Raw genomic sequence first — 18791 nt, forward strand, 5'->3', positions numbered from 1 at the left:
CCCAATATCACACACATCAAACTGCTATACATCCTTTTGGTATGCATATTAAAGAAACTGTGCAAGCTGTTAGTATAAATGTTGACAACATTTAGCTACACTAAACATAACAGCATTCCTCCATGGCAGGTTTGCACACCATCCTGCAACCTCTCACTTTGTCAAGCTACAGAAATCTTATACCCCATCATCCATTTACCTGCAATTGTTTAATGCACACAGAGCAGCACATGCTGATTTCTTACCCACCTATACCGATAGTTCAAGAACTAACACAGCAGCACAGCCAACAGAGGCATTGGCTGTGCTGCTGTGTTTCCTGACATTATTATCTCAAATCAGATCCCACCTGATTGCAGTAATTATACAGCAGAGTTACGCGCCATTCAGCTTGCACTTCTGCATATAAAAGAAAACTGCTACCAAAAGTGTATAATTTATACAGACTCATTGAGCTCTTTACAGGCTATCTCTTCTCCTATGTATAATTCTCATCCAGTACTTTATGAAGTGCTACACCTGCTTCACAAAATGAAAATCCTTAATTTCGATGTTCAGTTCTGCTGGATTCCCAGCCACATCGGAATTAAAGGAAATGAGGCTGCAGATGCTAAATCAGACCATACCTTCTCCACATACTATTTGAAAGTTCCATATACAGACTACAGACAACTTATAAGATCAAAGCTAATTGCTCAGTGGGAGTTAACATGGCAAGAAACATCAACAAATAAATTATATAACATTAAACCTGAAATTAAACACTGGCATTCTAGTCAACGTACAAAGACAAGGTAGTCCTTGCTAGGCTCCGCATAGGTCACAGTCACCTTACGCATTCTCATTTACTGAGAGCTGATGACCCTCCCATATGTGAAAAATGCAACACATCTCACTATTCATCATATTCTGGTAGATTGTCAAAAATTTACATGAGAGAGAGAGAGAGAGGAATGAAATTTTCACATATCTAACCAAGCCATTATACTCAGGGAAATGCTAGCAGACTCAGGCAAATTGCATGATGTTTTTAATTTTTTAGAATTAATTTGTACAAACATTTGACCATAAATTTGTTTATATATAAATTTTTTTTTTTTGCTTAACTTAACTTTTATACATATATATTATTCATTAGGTTAAATCTGACCAATTATGTATTACCATGGGCCTTGATCTTGTATATTTGTATCACCCTGCTGTAATTTTGTTAATATGTAAATATCATAATGGTAAACTTAAATTTTATGCATCAATGCTGTATAATAATTCCTTTCTAACTCTTTAAGTATTAGTATAATGTTTGTTGTAATCTTACTAGATGTAGACACTGCTTTCCTTGACTTGTTTTATATATACGTATGTTAACCTATAGTTATCTATTTATGTACTGCTGAAACCTCTGCAGTAATTTTGTTTATATGTGGATACTGCATCACTTAACATACATTTTGTGAATGCATCTTATTTACTACTTTATTTTTCAAATAATCATGTAGTGCTGTAGGACATCTTACCTATTTGTGTACTTTCTAGTAATTCTGTTTCTACTGCATCGCTAAATTTAATTTCATACATATTGTATAATAATCCCTTCTTGTCTATTTTTGTGCTACTATAAAGGCATCTATTATAATTTTACATATATATAGATACTGCATTCCTTGGCTTAGTGTTTCATATATTAACTTATATTGTTAAGTATATTTGCGCTACTGTAATAACCTGACCTTGTGTGTTGCTGTGCCCTCTGCAGCAGTTCTGTTTACCTAGAGATGCTGCTTTGTGAAACTAGATTCTTGTACAGACATATTGTTTACAATTTTCTGTAAATGCTAATGTTGTAACCTTTAGTATGGCACAGTATGACCTTTGTAGTTTTTGTGCCAAATAAACTATAAACCAACAGAAGTCAGTTGACATGTAAGGGTAGGTTAATTGAAGGGTCACTGTTTTGAAGGTCAGAATAAACAGATTACTGTAATTTAAAGTTTTCAATTAGTCCTGCCAACCCCTTAAGGGTACATTATTAGGAATGCAATGTTTATCAACATTGCATTGTTGTTGCTTGTTGCACTGGATGAGGTTGAAGCAACAACCTCATCCAGTGAGGTTGTTGCTTCTTCCCATCCTACATTTACATTTTTTTGCTTGATTTCATTTTTTACTGCTCTGTATCAGAATGATCAAGATACTCCAAAGTGATTTCTCGTGTGTCATGTGATACTTCTAAATGTCTGACAGGAATTATGCTGTTCCTTTATTAAGCATGCAGTCAATTTTTTTTTTAACATTCCTACTCAGCATAATTACAAATATCCTTACAGTTCGATTTAGTTTTTTTTCTTTTTTTAATAAAAAAAGAACATGTTAACCACAGTAACAAACTTTAATGAAAGAACAGGTAACCCTCGTATAATGCAGTACTTATACAACGCAGTCTACAAATTGTAGTAACCCTTGTTCAACGTGTTACTTATACGACACAGTTTTGATATAACACCGTCTACAAATTGTAGTAACCCTCTTTATCTTTTTATATATTTTTCACCGCACGACTTAAAAAGTCAGATTTTATCTTCGTTAATTTGTGCCTGCCCATATCGCGCATGTAGTTATAAGAGAATTTATATTAGGGAAAATACCCTTTAACATGCATGTACGTCAATTGTTTACCATATAACGTGTTTATTGTTGAAAAATTGCCTTCGTTTTATTTTGCCAGGAAAGCGCATTAAAAATCATAACTGTTATCTCAAGCTAAGCACTATTTTCTGGTGAGTTACATGCAATATGTAATGCTTTTTTATGTAAAAAAAATTTTTTTGTTTATAGTAATGGCCACTTAGAGGGCTTTTGCGATATGCTTGAAAACGAAATTAGTGAATTAATTGATGGGAAAACATTTAAATGAGAAGGAAACTGGTACAATTAATACATGACATCGAACCAAATGAAGGGGAAAGTTCTGCTGAAGATTCTGATTGTGATGAATCTGTTAACGAATTCAGTTTAAAGAAATTAGCAGAAGGATTGGATTTGGCAAGAAAATTAGAAAGCCATTTTATGCATAATAATCCCTCAATGGAGGACTCCAGAAAATTCATGATTGGATATTTGTTTAGCTCAATATTATGAACTTAATAAAAAACTGCAGCATAGTGGTAAGTAAGGTCTTATTACTGACTTCTTGATAACTTAACCCGCAGAAGTATGCAATGAGAATTATACTAATGATGTCCAAGAAATTTCAAGTGATGTCCGGCTACTCATAAATAAAGAAGATCTATGAAATGTTCGTTTTGAAGACAGTGATGACGATTAAAATATGCACTTTATTTTATTTTGCCTAAAACATTTATGCATTATGTGCAATGAAGTTTACGTACAATTTGTAATTTTTATAAGTTTATGCTGTACTATGTATTTGTTTCAGAGTTTATATGTTTTCTTAACTCACATGAAATACCTGAATTAAATAAAAAATATATTTTTGTTGGATATGTCATTGTTGTTTATATAATAATAATAATAAAAATGATTTCGGAATATAACCCTACTCTTTCTATGTGATCCGAGTCTCATATAACCCGGCATTTCTATGGAACCTAACATCCACGTTATACGAGGGTTACCTGCACAGTTATTTCTTACTGAAAATAACAATACATCAGTGTGTAGAAATAACCAGCAAATCAATGAACAGGAATATGAGGTACATACAACAATCGATTTACCAATTAAAAACAGTTGCTGCAAGCTAAAAATTAATATTAAATTCTGGCTAATATAATATCTTGTTGCAACCATTTTTAATTGGTAAAGTATTCCTGTTCTTTGATTTGCTTGTTGTTTCTACACATTGATGATGTGCTGTTGTACTTTCATTAAAGTTTAATATTGTGGTTATTGTAATTTTGTTGCTTATAGTTATGCCATAGGTACCTTTAAAGATTTCTTTTTTTAATGTAACTTTTCACCCATAAAAGATGTAAACCTGATATATTATTGTATTTTTTTTTAATGTTGTTTCTAGAAACCAAACATGGAACTTTTTAAGCCATTTCAGGTCTCCAAATAAGCAGGGTGGTGGTCTCACACTGAACATTCATCTCTTACCTAGACATTCACAAACATCAAGTCTGCAATGAGATTTGAACTTACATTCTACTAGCTGGAGACAGAGATTCTATCTACTCAACCCAACTAGAGTGAATCTTCATTAGTCTTTATCTAGTCTCAAGAATTCCCTTACAAAATCAAAATGGATTTCCATTTTGATTTGTTCTTTGAAGAGGTGAAATTATTATTATTTTTTTGGTATGTTTTGGAGTTCCAATAATATTAAACTTTCATTTACATTTTAATTTATAATTTTTGGGCATCTCAATTGACAACACCTTTCATTTCCTCTTAATTCTCCATGGTGATATTAATTCTGCTCAAAATTGCAATTAAGGTACTATATTTCATCACCTTTTTAACTAAAACCTCAAAAACATATGTACATGTGAAATTTGTTATCCTGAAAATATGATTGTTAAGACAGGATTACAAACTGTAAGGGATCTGTTTTTGTAAAAAAGGAAAGGGTCATTTGCTATAACAAAGGCTTACTTTATTGCTATGAGTATGGAAATGATAAAGAATTCTATTTTTTATTTTTAAATATATACTTGCCTTGGTTACCATTATGACAACAAATTTCTTTTCATCAATGTTGTATTCACTTAATCTACTTTCATCGACAAGTATTTTCCCTAAGAAAAATGGAAAAAATAAAGTAGCAAAAATCTGAGCCAAAATATTTTATTCAACATACTTATAAACTACAACTCCTTAGTTCAAAAATTCCATGGATTTCAAAAATTAGCAGACCTTAGGCTGCAAGACTGAAATCCTGATAATCTAGATCATTGCCTTATAAAATAAACTCCCTTAAATGCCATGGAACTACTACATAGAGAAAGATTCCTTATATTTAGTTCACCTTTTGTCCCAATTCTGGTTACTTTTTTTTGTTGTGAAAAAAAAAAAAAAGGAACTGTCCTCAAGCTGCCATATTTTACCTACCCTTAATAAAGAAACTTCTTTGTATTTCTCCAGTCTTATAATTGATATTTACAATATGCTATCATCTCTGGATTCCACGTTTCTATTTAAAAAAAAATCAAACTCCACCCATCATAGAATACAATTCACTTCAGTAACTGAAATAAAATTGCTTTCTTTCATAAAAACTTATGTATAAAGCAAGGCACCAGTTTGTTTTTTCCCCCCAAATAGAAAACTAAAACTCACATGGGCCACTATATAATATATTCATAATTCTTCCAATCATCATTGATTCATCACTGAGCACATCAATATATTCTAGAATTCTTTTTATAGAATGAACTTAATATTTAATCTATTTTTATCAACAATGACTAACATCTGATTAAAGCAGAAAACAATTACAAAACTTCCTTCTCTTCCTCAAGAAGAAAATGTGACAATGCTTTATATTAATTCTATAAAATTCTGGCATACTACCAGAATTTCACACACTATTAATGTATATTTCACCTGGCTTACAAACTGGCATCAACCAAAATCAGAGCAAACTAGATTCTTAACTACTTAAGTGCATACTCCTTTCTCTCAGACCATTCCATACCCTGTGGTCATTCATATTTCAAACAGGATAACCTCTATCATGAAAAACATCAAAATCACATCTGGTTTTTGGGAGCTAAATACAGGACCTTGCAAATTCATATTTTCACAAACTAAGAGAAAAACTAAATACTTCACAAAAGGCAATTCATTTTTCAATGATTTTAGAAAGCACCATATTAAACAAAATCCAAACAGAAACAGCAGCCTTTGTTTCAGTTGTGGGAAGTGCTCAATGGCCCTCATCCATCCTCCGTTCACTATGTTGATATGTTTTTACCATATGACTTCATTCTGAAAGTGAACTAACCACTTTCCCCATATCAAATCAGTCTACATCTGTGTATTCAAATTCACCATGGAAAAGGGGAGTGCTGAGAGTTTACCATTCTCAGACATCCTCACCTATGCAGTTTCTGGTACCTTATCAATCAATGTATCAAACAATTTCAGCAGAGGATCTATACAAAGTTCTGCTCCTCATGCCTCCAGAAGATCAGTTGTCAAAATCTTTGAGCATATAATATTTGTTCCTCTATTTTTACATCAAGAGTTTCTCATAAACAAATCATTAATAGAATGAAATGGCTATAACATTTATGTTAAATGGATACTGAACTTTCAACTTTCTGATCCCATCTATTTCAGTCATTTCTGAAACCGATTAGCGGAATCAATGTAGCACTTGATACTAACATATTTTCCATTCAACATAATTTAGAACCCGTACAGAAAGGCTTAGGTGTTGTTCATTATCCAGAGAATTTTCACCAAGAGGGGAAAAAAGACATTTATTAAACTCACTAATATTTTGCTGGTTTTCTATCCATCACCAGAGCACAATGAAACCGACAGGTACAACATTAAACCAAGTAGCTATAGAAACGATTTAAATTGTTTCTACAATTTAATTAAAGAATGCCAATGCACTTACAATTAAAGAGGGATGCCAAATAACTGGCAATGTCCTCACATTTGGCAGCCTCTATCGGTTAAATAACTATAAAGATAATTCAGAGAAGTCTGGCTATTAGGTTTAAAACTAGTCTCCCTGATATTTGGTAAATTAATGCAACCAGTGCTGTTGAGGTTGGGAAAGTGCTGCATAGCTTGATGTTGTCTAAGAATAGCTTCTCAGACCTGTAACGACTTCTATGTAATAAAGATGTTGGTTTTGTGAGGCTGTGTTCAGAAAGCTTGGTTTTCAAGCTCTCAACACAGGTATTTACACAAACAATTACACCATCACCCTTCTCAACAGTATGGCATCCTCAAAACTCTTACTCTCAGAACCAGGACTATTTGTTCAAATGACACAGACCAACTGAGCTTAGGGACACTTGCAACACCTTTTTTTTAGCCAATAGCTACAGCCCATATAAAATATTACATACACCTCCCCATCCCTCCTATACCCAACACACAGAATCACAGCAAAACCATTACCAATGTTAAGGGTACATCAGTAAAAATAGTCAAAGTTCTTTTGCAAATATGATCTCCATACCACTTTCAAACCTTTCATTAAACTAGCTACTTTTGTAGCTAAAGATAGACTACATCCTCTTGAACATCTGGGAGTGTATAAAGTTCCTTGTGCCTGCAAGTTAGTCTACTCTGGACAGACTGATAGATCAGTTAACACACTCCTTGAAGAATATAAAAATTACATCCAAGATCATCTGTTTGGCAAGTCGGAATCGGCAGACCATGCTCTGGATATTCGTTCACATAGGATCAGATGGAGAAAAACATTTTTATTAGATAGAAGTTGTTACAGTCTGAGAAGCTATTCTTAGAATCAGCATCAGCTATGCAGCACTTTCCCAACCTCAACAAGTATAGTGAAAATGCATAACCAACGTCTAAGCCTTTCCACGAGAACTCAACAAGTATGGTTACATCAATTTACCAAAAATCTGGGAGACTATCGTTTTAAGACCTAATAGCCAGACTTCTCTCAATTAACTTCATAGTTATCAGCCCCATAAGGACATTAGGTGTCAGTTACAATTTAAGTTGTTTCTACAATTACTTGGTTTAGTGCTGTGTGCCTGTCAGTTTCACTGTACTCTGATGATATTGGGTAGAAATCAAGCAAAATATTAGTGAGTTTAATAAATGTATTTTTTCCCTCTTGGTATTAGTTATACAGTTAAGTTTTATTGTGGATGATTTAAAATCTATTTGCCAACTATAAAGATGTGAAAATTTCTTTTCCCAAGAAATCTGGTAAATACTGGCTGTAAGTGCACTGAGAAAGAAAACTTAGCATCTGCTGCAATGATGCTTGCCTAATTCACAGAAGCAGTTTATGAACTTCTCTTATACAATATTTAAATTGGAATGATTGCTTCCAAAAGTTAGAGAGATTCTCAAATCCTAGTAAATAATAAAAAATGATTCAATTATCTATGATCCTTCTAGCTCACAGTACTTGATGTTACCAATTAAATTACTGATGTATTTACCTTGTATTATTTTAAAATTGCTTGTTCTATATTGATGATATACTGTTAATATCAGTATGAGATGCTACTAATTTCAATGAATTTATTACAATGAGTTTATTACAATTGTGCAAGGAGTTTTTACAATATTTCAGTAAGTTTCTAGAGTGGATTGCTTGCTTACTCTCCAACCAACAAGATCGTATATTTGCATCCCATGGTGGCAGTGATGTTTGCATATGTCAGAAGTGTGATACCACTATCCTGCTTTGTTTGAAGTCTTAAATTGCTTGCATAAGTGTTATGTTTGGTCTCTAGAGAATAGTACTGATGTACTGGTTTGCAGCATTTCAAGTTAATTTTCTAATAAATAAGTAAACCTAACGATGGACTGACTATTTGGTCACTACAGATGTAACATTTTTATACTGTCTGATCACAAGAACAAAACAAGTGAAATGAAACAGACAGCAATATCACCAATGAATGACAAGTGAAGCAGGTATGTGTAGGTTAATGCTTGCTGCATATGCCGGCCTGTTGAATATTCTGCTTCTTTCCTAAAAAAAATTCAGTGCTACAAATTTTTCAATGATGTCGACCACTATCTTCACTTACATTTCTATTTAAACAAAAAATAATCCTAGTTTAATCCCCCTCACACAAAAACCAATATGAAAACCTTATACTGAATTTTCACCAAAATCCTGAAAGGCATATAAATTGGATCAGATTACTCTTATGGAATAATTTGCATTTTTCTCAATTACTTCATCATTAAATTTTGATAACTTCACAAATGCTGTTTACTAGTATGTAATACTTAAAAATGCTCATTATAGCTTCAATTCTATCTGGCTTTAGCCATTTATGGTAAGTAACGGAACTTGCTAATTGCAAGAGATTTTTTATATAGAAAGGATATTATCATAATATTAATCCTGTCGGCTGCACCATTGTTAATTTAAAGATGTTTATATACTGAGGATATTATCATATATTTAATCCTAAATAGACATGTTGTTTATATAGAAATCATCTCTGTTCAACAATTATTTTTAATTTATTTCCGAGTGTACCTATATATGCACAAGGGTTCACTCCGATTGGTGCAATGACCTCTTTTTTACTATTTCTTACACAATTCAAATAAATCACTGACTCAAGACCAAAATACAAAATAAACATTTAATATAAGAAAAACAATATATATATATATATATATATATATACACTTCAAACAAATATTACATAACTAACTACAAATTAATTGGATCCAAGGCCTTTTAAAAATAAACTTACACTTAAGACTAGACTAAACACTTTGTTTGCACAATGACAAAATGTACATAGCCAGTTTCTCTCTCTGTCAAGGCCCTTTTCCGAAGATATGACTTTATTCTTCATTTTCACAGGATCCTTTTTCTTCACTCATGTAGCACACATTTAATTCTTCCTGGCTCAATTCTGTCTCCTTTCCAGTAGAAATAAGTTAGATCCAGCGTCCTTAATACAAATGAAACTTCCTAATCAGACTTTTCTCGAACATTCCTTTAGAACATAAATAGCAACTTTTTTTATTCACTAATGTTTATTGACAGTCTTAACTCTTCCACTTTAAAAGAATTTTACAGTTCTAATTCCCTTTTCGGAACCTACTATAAATCTTGCAATCAGCGTTTCCTCCAATATTCCTTTTAAAACGCCTATAGCAATATTTCCCTTTTATTTATCAATACTTATCCCACTTTGAAACTTAATAGTTCCACGATTCCTTTTTCGGAAGATACTATTAACTATCCTCCGACTGTCACATAAAAAAAAAACTCAATTTCATCCAAACCTAAATATCTGCTGGCCTGTGTTTTAATTTCCTTCCAAACGCTCTCTTGTTTATTTCTGTTACTCAGATACCGAACGCTTTCCTTGTCAGCTGTCAATCACACATCAAACTTCTCGGCGAGCATGCACACTCCTTGAAAATGGCAAGCGAAAAATTAAATACTGTATAATGGCTGACACGGTTGTTTCTGTTAGCGACAAGAGAATGTCTTCATAAAACACACTACCATAAAAAATTTTTAAAGTAATACAACTATTCAAATCCGGTAAGTACATAAACTTTTTAACTGCTTTACATATCACTTTTGACAAAACAATTTCCATAACGAGCACATTGAAAGTGCTGACAATGCATGTTATGAAAACAAAACTAATAAACATACTAACATAAACAATGTGTAAAAATATTCAGAATTTTAAATTATGATTATTTTTACATCAGTTTCATCTTTCTCGGATTTTTTTTTTTTTAATTTTAAATATTTATCCTATATCTAACAAAACTTTTAATGCTTATTCCTAGATCTTAAAAAATAACGAGATTCCTGCTGATCATTATTTACACTCTCTGTAGAATCACTAGTTTCAGAATCATCTGATGCTACAGATAATTCAGAATCTTCTCTTTCCAATTTACTATACTTACAAATCTCATTTCTATACTTTGCAAATATTTCATTTAAACTATTTGAATCATGCCCTAAATCTACAGAATCATCACTATGAGAATCAAATTCTACAGGTTGAGATTCTTTATCCTTATTAACTAAATTAGAGGTATTTTCACATTCCTCTGGCTTATTTAACTCCAAATTAACTAACCTATGATATTCTGCTACTATTTCATCAATGTCAGAGTCAGTTTGATCATCATCACTCTTACATTGTACATTATCTAAATTATGTACCCTGGGATTTCTAAAATTTCCTGCATTAGGTTTTGTTTTACCCAAATTAAATTTTCTCCTTTGCTGTGTATTTGAATTATGAGCTTTAAAACTATTCCCATTCTTACTATTTGATTATGAATGAGATGCACAATTAGTACTAGGAAAACTATGCTCATCTTTCAATATTTTATTCATATTGTCTCCTAATATTACTAAATTTTTATTCCCCAAAAAGTACTTTTTTAACCTATCAGAATGTACATTTATAATTTTACTAGGATTTTTGACATCTTGAATCTTAAAATTCACAGGAGAAAATTTCTCTAAAATTCTATATGGACCTAAGGCTTTCCTTCCAAATTTTTTATACTAGAATTATCATCTAATAATACTAAATCACCTGGTGCAAATGACTTATACTTTCTAAAACGATTTATATACTGCCTAGTTTTCTGAGAACTTAATCTACTTATTTCACCTACTAATCTATGAGTAGTGGAAAATTTATCTACAACTGTTCCAAGATACTCATTTATGTCATTGTATCCTGTATTAGGAACGACCGAAACAAGTTCATTAGGAAAGATTGGATCAAAGCCATATAAAGCAAAAGATGGTTTTTCTTTGATAGCAGAATGAAAAGCAGATCTGCATGCAAATAATGCTTGAGAAATATATGTATCCCAATCATTCATTTTGGTGTTTGCCAGAATGGAAAGTATTTGCTTTATATTTTTATTCAGCATTTCACACATGCCATTACACTGTGGGTGGTAAGGTGTAGTGAAAATCTTGCTAACGTTGAGTAATTTACATAACTGTAACAACAGTTCAGATATGAAATTTGCTCCTTGCTCTGAAAGTAAGGTTTGAGGAGTTCCATATCTACAAATTATATTCAGGAACTTCCTTGCAATAGTTTTTGCAGTTTGATCCTTTGTTGACACTACTTCAGGAAATCTAGTTAGCATATCTATGACTACTAGAATATACCTATTGCCTTTATTTTTTAGTAATTGGCAGTGGACCTACCACATCAATAGCAACAGCCTGAAAAGGTTTAGTTGGAATTGGAAATGGTTGTAATGGAGCTTTTCCTCTGAAAGGGGATCTTATTTGGCACTTCTGGCATGATTTGACATATGTGAGTATGTCACTCTTCATACCTTTCCAGATGTAATGATCCTTTATACTTTCCCAAGTTCTAGAAAAATCCTTCGTATCCTACCAAGTCTGAATCATGGAAAGTGTACATAATCCAAGGAATCATTTCAGTTGGTGCCAATATTTTCACTTTCTACCTTCCATCTTCCATTTGTCTAGATAAGAATAACCCATCTTTATCTAAATATAAGTTTTCCAGGTTTAAAAATGTATCCAGTTGAGTTTCACCCTTCAATACTGCTTCATAAATATTTTTAAATACAGGATCATCTTTCTGAGCTCTGACAATCTCATCCTCTTCCCAAACTTGTGAACCAGGTTCCTCATTCTTCAGTCTCAATATTAAACACTTGATCATTATCATTAGTGTCTTGAAAAACTTCAGGAGACTGCTCTAATTTTCCACTGTCACCTGATTTCCTGTCCAAATGGCATTCTAGTTCACACAAGGACACTGTATTATCAACAAAATTACATGCAAAACCATGACATTTCAGAAAATCAATTCCAAATATTACTCGTACATTGGATTAGATGATTCTGGAAGAACTATTAATGGATGACAAACTTTCAATGGAAAACAAGGAATTGAAATAAAAACATTGATTTGCTTATCAGCTGAAATTTCTGATTCAAATATATTCTTTAATTTAATTGGACAACTTAAAACTGAAATGTCATTTGGAATTAGAGATTTAATTCTGTTAAACAAGCTATAAGAAATGAGCGAGATATGTGCACCTGTGTCAGGTAAGATTTCACAAGGTGCATCTTCAATAAATCCTTATAGAACTGTCAAAAAATTACTTCCATTAGCATAAGGAGTTAATGATACATCAAATTCTCTTTTAGGGTTAGAGCTGTCTTTAGCTTTACCCATGTCTAGTGAGTAGTTTGACATTTCTGTCCTTGCCAGTATAATATTGGAATAATTATTTCCAGATTTACTTTTATCCTCAGATTTCTTATGTTGAAAACAAGATTTATCCCTAACATAACAGTCTTTGGCAAAATGACCAGGTTTATTACATCTAAAGCATTTTGGAACATATCTCCTTTGAGATGTTTTATTCCTGTCAGTACCATTAGATTTACAAGAGAAAGATTGATTATCTATAAGATTCTTGGATATTGTCAAATCAGATATCATCTTAAATAGAAGTTCCTGTCCTTTTACTATTAGTCTCTGTTGTCTTTCTATTTCTTCACTAATAAATGTTTTCAGTTTCTCTAATTTCCCCAAATCATGAGATTGTACCCTGAAATCAGATTCTGGAACATTTTCAGTGAAATTCACAGAAGTTTCCTTAAACTGTTTCTTTTTCTTAGCACCTTTTAATTTATGAAACTTTACTTCTCTCACTTTATCTGTAGCCACAATGCTAGGAGAATGAGTTTCAATATACTAAAAAGAGTTTACCTGTTTATTATTTGCAGAATGAAATATATCTCTAAGTCTCTTTTCCTTAACAATTTCAAAACACTGTTCAAGATTTTTAACCTTTTTCTTGTATGCTGTTTCTTTTAAATTATCTTTAAGGCCATGCCTAAATTGATTAAACAGCAACCATTCTAAAGAGGATTTCTCTTCAGATGAAACATTAAATTTATGAGCAATGCTCCTAAGTCTAAGAGAATATTCTGAAACAGACTCCCTACTACCTTGAATGCACTGTTGAATTTTCCAAATGTTAGACTCTAATTCTCTTACACTTGAAAATTCTGATATTAGTAAACTTTTAAAAGTTTACTAACTGTTAGTGTCTCTCATTAAAGGAGATGTGTTTAAGAATGTTTTGGCTTTGCCCAATAATTTATTACGAAGTATAATCAACAAATGAAAATTGACCATTTTCCTAAATCTCTAATTTTTTTCTGCATATTTAAAAAATGTTTCTATGCTTTCACTACTGTCACCTGAGAAAGAAGGTATTACTAAAGTTGGATTAATTAACTTAAAAAATTCATCATCCTTAACTAAAGAAACTCACCATTAGAATTACTATCTCCTGTAGCCATTTTACTTGAGTCAAGATTTACTTTCTGGATTTTAAAAATAAAGTTAAGTCATAACCAATCCTGTCGTTGACTGCGGCATTATTAATTGCAAGAGATTTTTATATAGAAAGGATATTATCATAATATTAATCCTGTCAGCTGCACCATTGCTAATTTAAAGATGTTTATATATTGAGGATATTATCATATATTTAATCCTACAATAGACATGTTGTTTATATAGAAATGATCTCTGTTTAACAATTATTTTTAATTTATTTCCGAGTGTACCTATATATGCACAAGGGTTCACTCTGATTAGTGCAATGACCTCTTTTTTATTATTTCTTACACAGTTCAAATAAATCACTGACTCAAGACCAAAATACAAAATAAACATTTAATATAAGAAAAACAATATATATATATATATATATATATATACACACTTCAAACAAATATTACATAACTAACTACAAATTAATTGGATCCAAGGCCTTTTAAAAATAAACTTACACTTAAGACTAGACTAAACACTTTGTTTGCACAATGACAAAATGTACATAGCCAGTTTCTCTCTCTGTCAAGGCCCTTTTCCGAAGATATGACTTTATTCTTCATTTTCACAGGATCCTTTTTCTTCACTCATGTAGCACACATTTAATTCTTCCTGACTCAATTCTGTCTCCTTTCCAGTAAAAATAAGTTAGATCCAGCATCCTTAATACAGATGAAACTTCCTAAATCAGAGTTTTCACGAACATTCCTTTAGAACATAAATAGCAACTTTTTTTATTCACTAATGTTTATTGACAGTCTTAACTCTTCCACTTTAAAAGAATTTACAGTTCTACAATTCCCTTTTCGGAACCTACTATAAATCTTGCAATCAGCGTTTCCTCCAATATTCCTTTTAAAACGCCTATAGCAATATTTCCCTTTTATTTATCAATACTTATCCCACTTTGAAACTTAATAGTTCCACGATTCCTTTTTCGGAATATATTATGAATCTTCCTCTGACTGTCACATAAAAAAAATTCAATTTCATCCGAACTTAAATATCTGCCGGCCTGTGTTCTAATTTCCTTCCAAACGCTCTCTTGTTTATTTCTGTTACTGAGATACCGAACGCTTTCCTTGCCAGCTGTCAATCACACATCAAACTTCTCGGCGAGCATGCACACTCCTTGAAAATGGCAAGCGAGAAACTAAATACTGTATAATGGCTGACACAGTTGTTTCCGTTAGCGACAAGAGAATGTCTTCATAAAACGCAAAACTTAATATTTTAAACTACTATAAAAATTTTTAAAGTAATACAACTATTCAAATCCGGTAAGTACATAAACTTTTTAACTGCTTTACATATCACTTTTGACAAAACAATTTCCATAACTGGCATGCAAATGCCGACAATGCATGTTATGAAAACAAAACTAATAAACATACTAACATAAACAATGTGTAAAAATATTCAAAATTTTAAATTATGATTAATTTTACAAACTCCCATAAAGACTCCTCTAGTACTGCAGACTTTGAATGATACAGTAATCCCAACACTCTATTAATTTTGTTTTCTTGATGCTTAGAGAACTAAACATGTAAGTGCTAGTAAAAAGGTTTATTCACGTCTAAGCTCATTATACAAGATGCAATTCGTAGCATGCAATTTGAAAACAGATAGAAAACTATGGTACAAAACTGAAGACTTGACCTGAAAAGGCTGCATTGAATCATCAACTACTGATATTAAGATCCATTTAAAACCAAAAAACAAATATAATCTTATAAAACTTATAAAAACAAAAGTAAAGAAAGATTCCACAAGATTAAACAACATGTAGAAAATGCTGTAGTAGATGAATTATGGTACCAAGCCGAGATGATCCTAATTGAAACAGCAAATAAATATATCCCAAAAGCAGGAAAGAAAAATTAAATAAGACTCAGGAGAAGCACTTGAACTAACCAATCTCAGGGAATTAAATCCAAGAGGATAGATAATCAACAAAAACAGCAATTATTACAGAGGAAATCAGTATAGCAAGAAATCTTGTAGGAAAGATAAAGAAACAATCAAAATATGTGAGGAGATAGTCCTATGTAGACAGTAATGAAATGGAGTTTCTCAATTCAAAAATCTCTCTAATAATTTCAAGGCAGATAATTACAACACTGAAGATAATGGTGGACACATCCTAACTAAAAAAAATATATTTTGAAGAGATGAAAAGAATGTGCAAGGATGTTAATATCTGAATAAAAATTTAAATATTAAATAATGAATGTGACCCAAACATGGGAAAATGAACTTCCCATCCTCAAAGGCAGTGGAAGTATCCATCAAAAATTCCAAAACTCAAAAAGCAACAGGTAATAATAGAATTTATACTGAGATGATAAAAAGCATGTGTAGAACAGGGATTGAAATAATACTGAGATTATGCAATCAGCTTTGGCCTACTGGCATCTGGTAAATGGACTGGGTGAAGACAACATTTATAATAATCTATAAAAGAGAGCACCAAGAACCATAAAAACTATAGAACAATAACATTAATATCAAAGTAAAATCATTAAAAGAATCATATAAAATCATTGAAAGAAAAAATAATAATCATGTGAACATTCATATCACATTAGAATAGATTGGATTCATGAAGGGAAGAGGTATCAGAGACCAAATCACAAACCTCAGACACCTTACTGTGAAATCAAGAGAATTCAATGGCGCTGATTACTTATTCTGTCCTGATTACACCAAAGCCTTTGATTATGTAAAATGGAAATTGATGTGGGAACTAACATCTAAGTCTGGCTTTCCTCAACATCTTTATAGCAATAACCAAACTGCAATAAGAACTGATAACACAACAGACTGGTTCTGTTTACAAAAAAATCCTGAACTCTAATCTATGGTGTGGAGATCATCAAGATCATCATCTAGTTGACTGGAACAGAGACATGCTGATAGGTGGATCAAGAATCGATATCTTAAGATATGCTAATGACATAATACTGATAACAGAAAACGACATGAATTCGGTTGAAAAACAAAAGAATGGCAAGGTTCACATACACTCTTTTACATTAATTTGACATTAATAAAACAAAGCTAATGATCCCTTATATGAATCATAATGGAAATACTTCAGGACTGCTTACTATGACAGAAAAGTTGATCAATTTATCCATCTGAGCTCAGTGCTCTTATCTAATCAGTAAGATCAGTAATGACTCAGCTCACAAAGATCTGGAAGGAAAGAAAAATATCTATCAAAAATCAGCTGGTCAGATCCTTTATCTTCTCTGTGGTTCTTTATAGCTGAGTTTTGGACATATAGCATTAAGATCAATGCTTTCAAAATGTGGGCTTGGAAAAGGATAGAGTTCCTTGGACAGAGAAAAGAACCAACTTGACCATCAGAATGTTAACAGATGGCAAACCATTCTTTGAACACCCCACACAAGATCATTATGAGTCCAAGAGTCAGCAACACCACCCAACATCAAAAAGTATGGCTGCATAAATCTGTCAAAAATATGGAAAACAGTCATCTTAAGATGAACATCAAAACACAACTGTAAAAAACTGTTATTTATACAACCTTAGAGGGGAAGGAGGTATCTAAGACTTCAGGTCTTTTGTCCATTACAGGTTGAACTGTTTCCTACACTTGTTGCTGCAATAACAAGTAGTTGTGCTCTGAGGATGCTGGTTTGAAATCCAGCAACATATAAACCAGTTAATGAACATCTTTTCATGAATTATTGTTTGGGTGTGGTACTGAAAAAACAAATGAACTAAGAGTTATATCTGTTATAATTCCAGTAAAATGACAATAAAACAATACACTGCAGGATAGTAATAAAATTTTATGAAAGGAATGAAGAAAGAAAATTTTAAACTTATACTCCTAAAAACTACATTGTTCACAATTAGTTCTTACAGAACACTGGTTAATCAATGCATTGTAAGAGTCACTTATCTAAGGAGTTATTTAAGGGAATGAGAATGCACTGACTTCATTTTTAAGAACACAAAATGTTTCAATTATATCTAAAGATGAATGTTTTGATAAGATGTTGACTTTTACTCATTCTGAGTAGTGTCAAATAATGACAAATACTGGATGGTGTATTAAAAATTAATTTTATTTAAATAGTGCATATATTTTGCTGCTATCACTTCAGCATGTTCAAAGCACAAACAAGACAAAATTCAGCTGTGCAGGAAAGCAGTAAGGGAAAAAATTGAGAAATTCAAGAGACTTAGTAAAGATCTGTGGTCATATCCCAATATGGAATATTTCTGTAACAAGATTAGAATAGGTATCTGGATCAGAAGAATGAAACTGTAGTCTGACCATGAAAAGGAGGAGTAAAAGTCATGTAAGTCCTCCCATTTGGCATTGTTGTAATACCAAAGCACATGAGATTGTGAATAGCTGAAGGAAGGACATTCCAGAGATGAAACTTGGATGAGATTATGATCTGAATTACCAAGAGGAGCAGTCACCTGAACAGAGTACCTGTAAAAAGAACTAGTTAAAAGATCCATAGTTGAGTGAGTGAAGAGGATTTAAGAATTCTGGTAGAGAGATGAATGATCTGTTTTAAGTCATTGCTTACAGCTAAAAATCTCTGCCTCTCTTCCAGCTTGGTCAGTGAAATTCAAAAAAGGGGAGAATTAGAATTATATTTAGGGTCAGTATGCATCAATAGAGAATTTTATCCCCCCCCCCTTAATTAGTCTGGTTGATCATGATAGATTTCTACGCTG

General features: G+C 32.1%; 1 protein-coding gene across 1 annotated transcript in view; it reads right to left on the bottom strand.

Moving 5' to 3' along the window:
* LOC150108622 (lysine-specific demethylase RAD23A-like) overlaps positions 1-18791 on the bottom strand; it is a 120942-nt gene that overhangs the window by 47718 nt on the left and 54433 nt on the right. Inside the window, exon 3 of the mRNA XM_090390892.1 lies at positions 4681-4760. Within this exon, the coding sequence (XP_090247018.1) occupies positions 4681-4760 (80 nt within the window). The remainder of the gene's footprint in view (positions 1-4680; positions 4761-18791) is intronic.

This window comes from Typopeltis vanoorti, chromosome 3, assembly GCF_054136105.1.
Source record: "Typopeltis vanoorti isolate ZY-2024b chromosome 3, IOZ_Tvanoo_1.0, whole genome shotgun sequence".
NCBI classification, from domain to species: domain Eukaryota; kingdom Metazoa; phylum Arthropoda; class Arachnida; order Uropygi; family Thelyphonidae; genus Typopeltis; species Typopeltis vanoorti.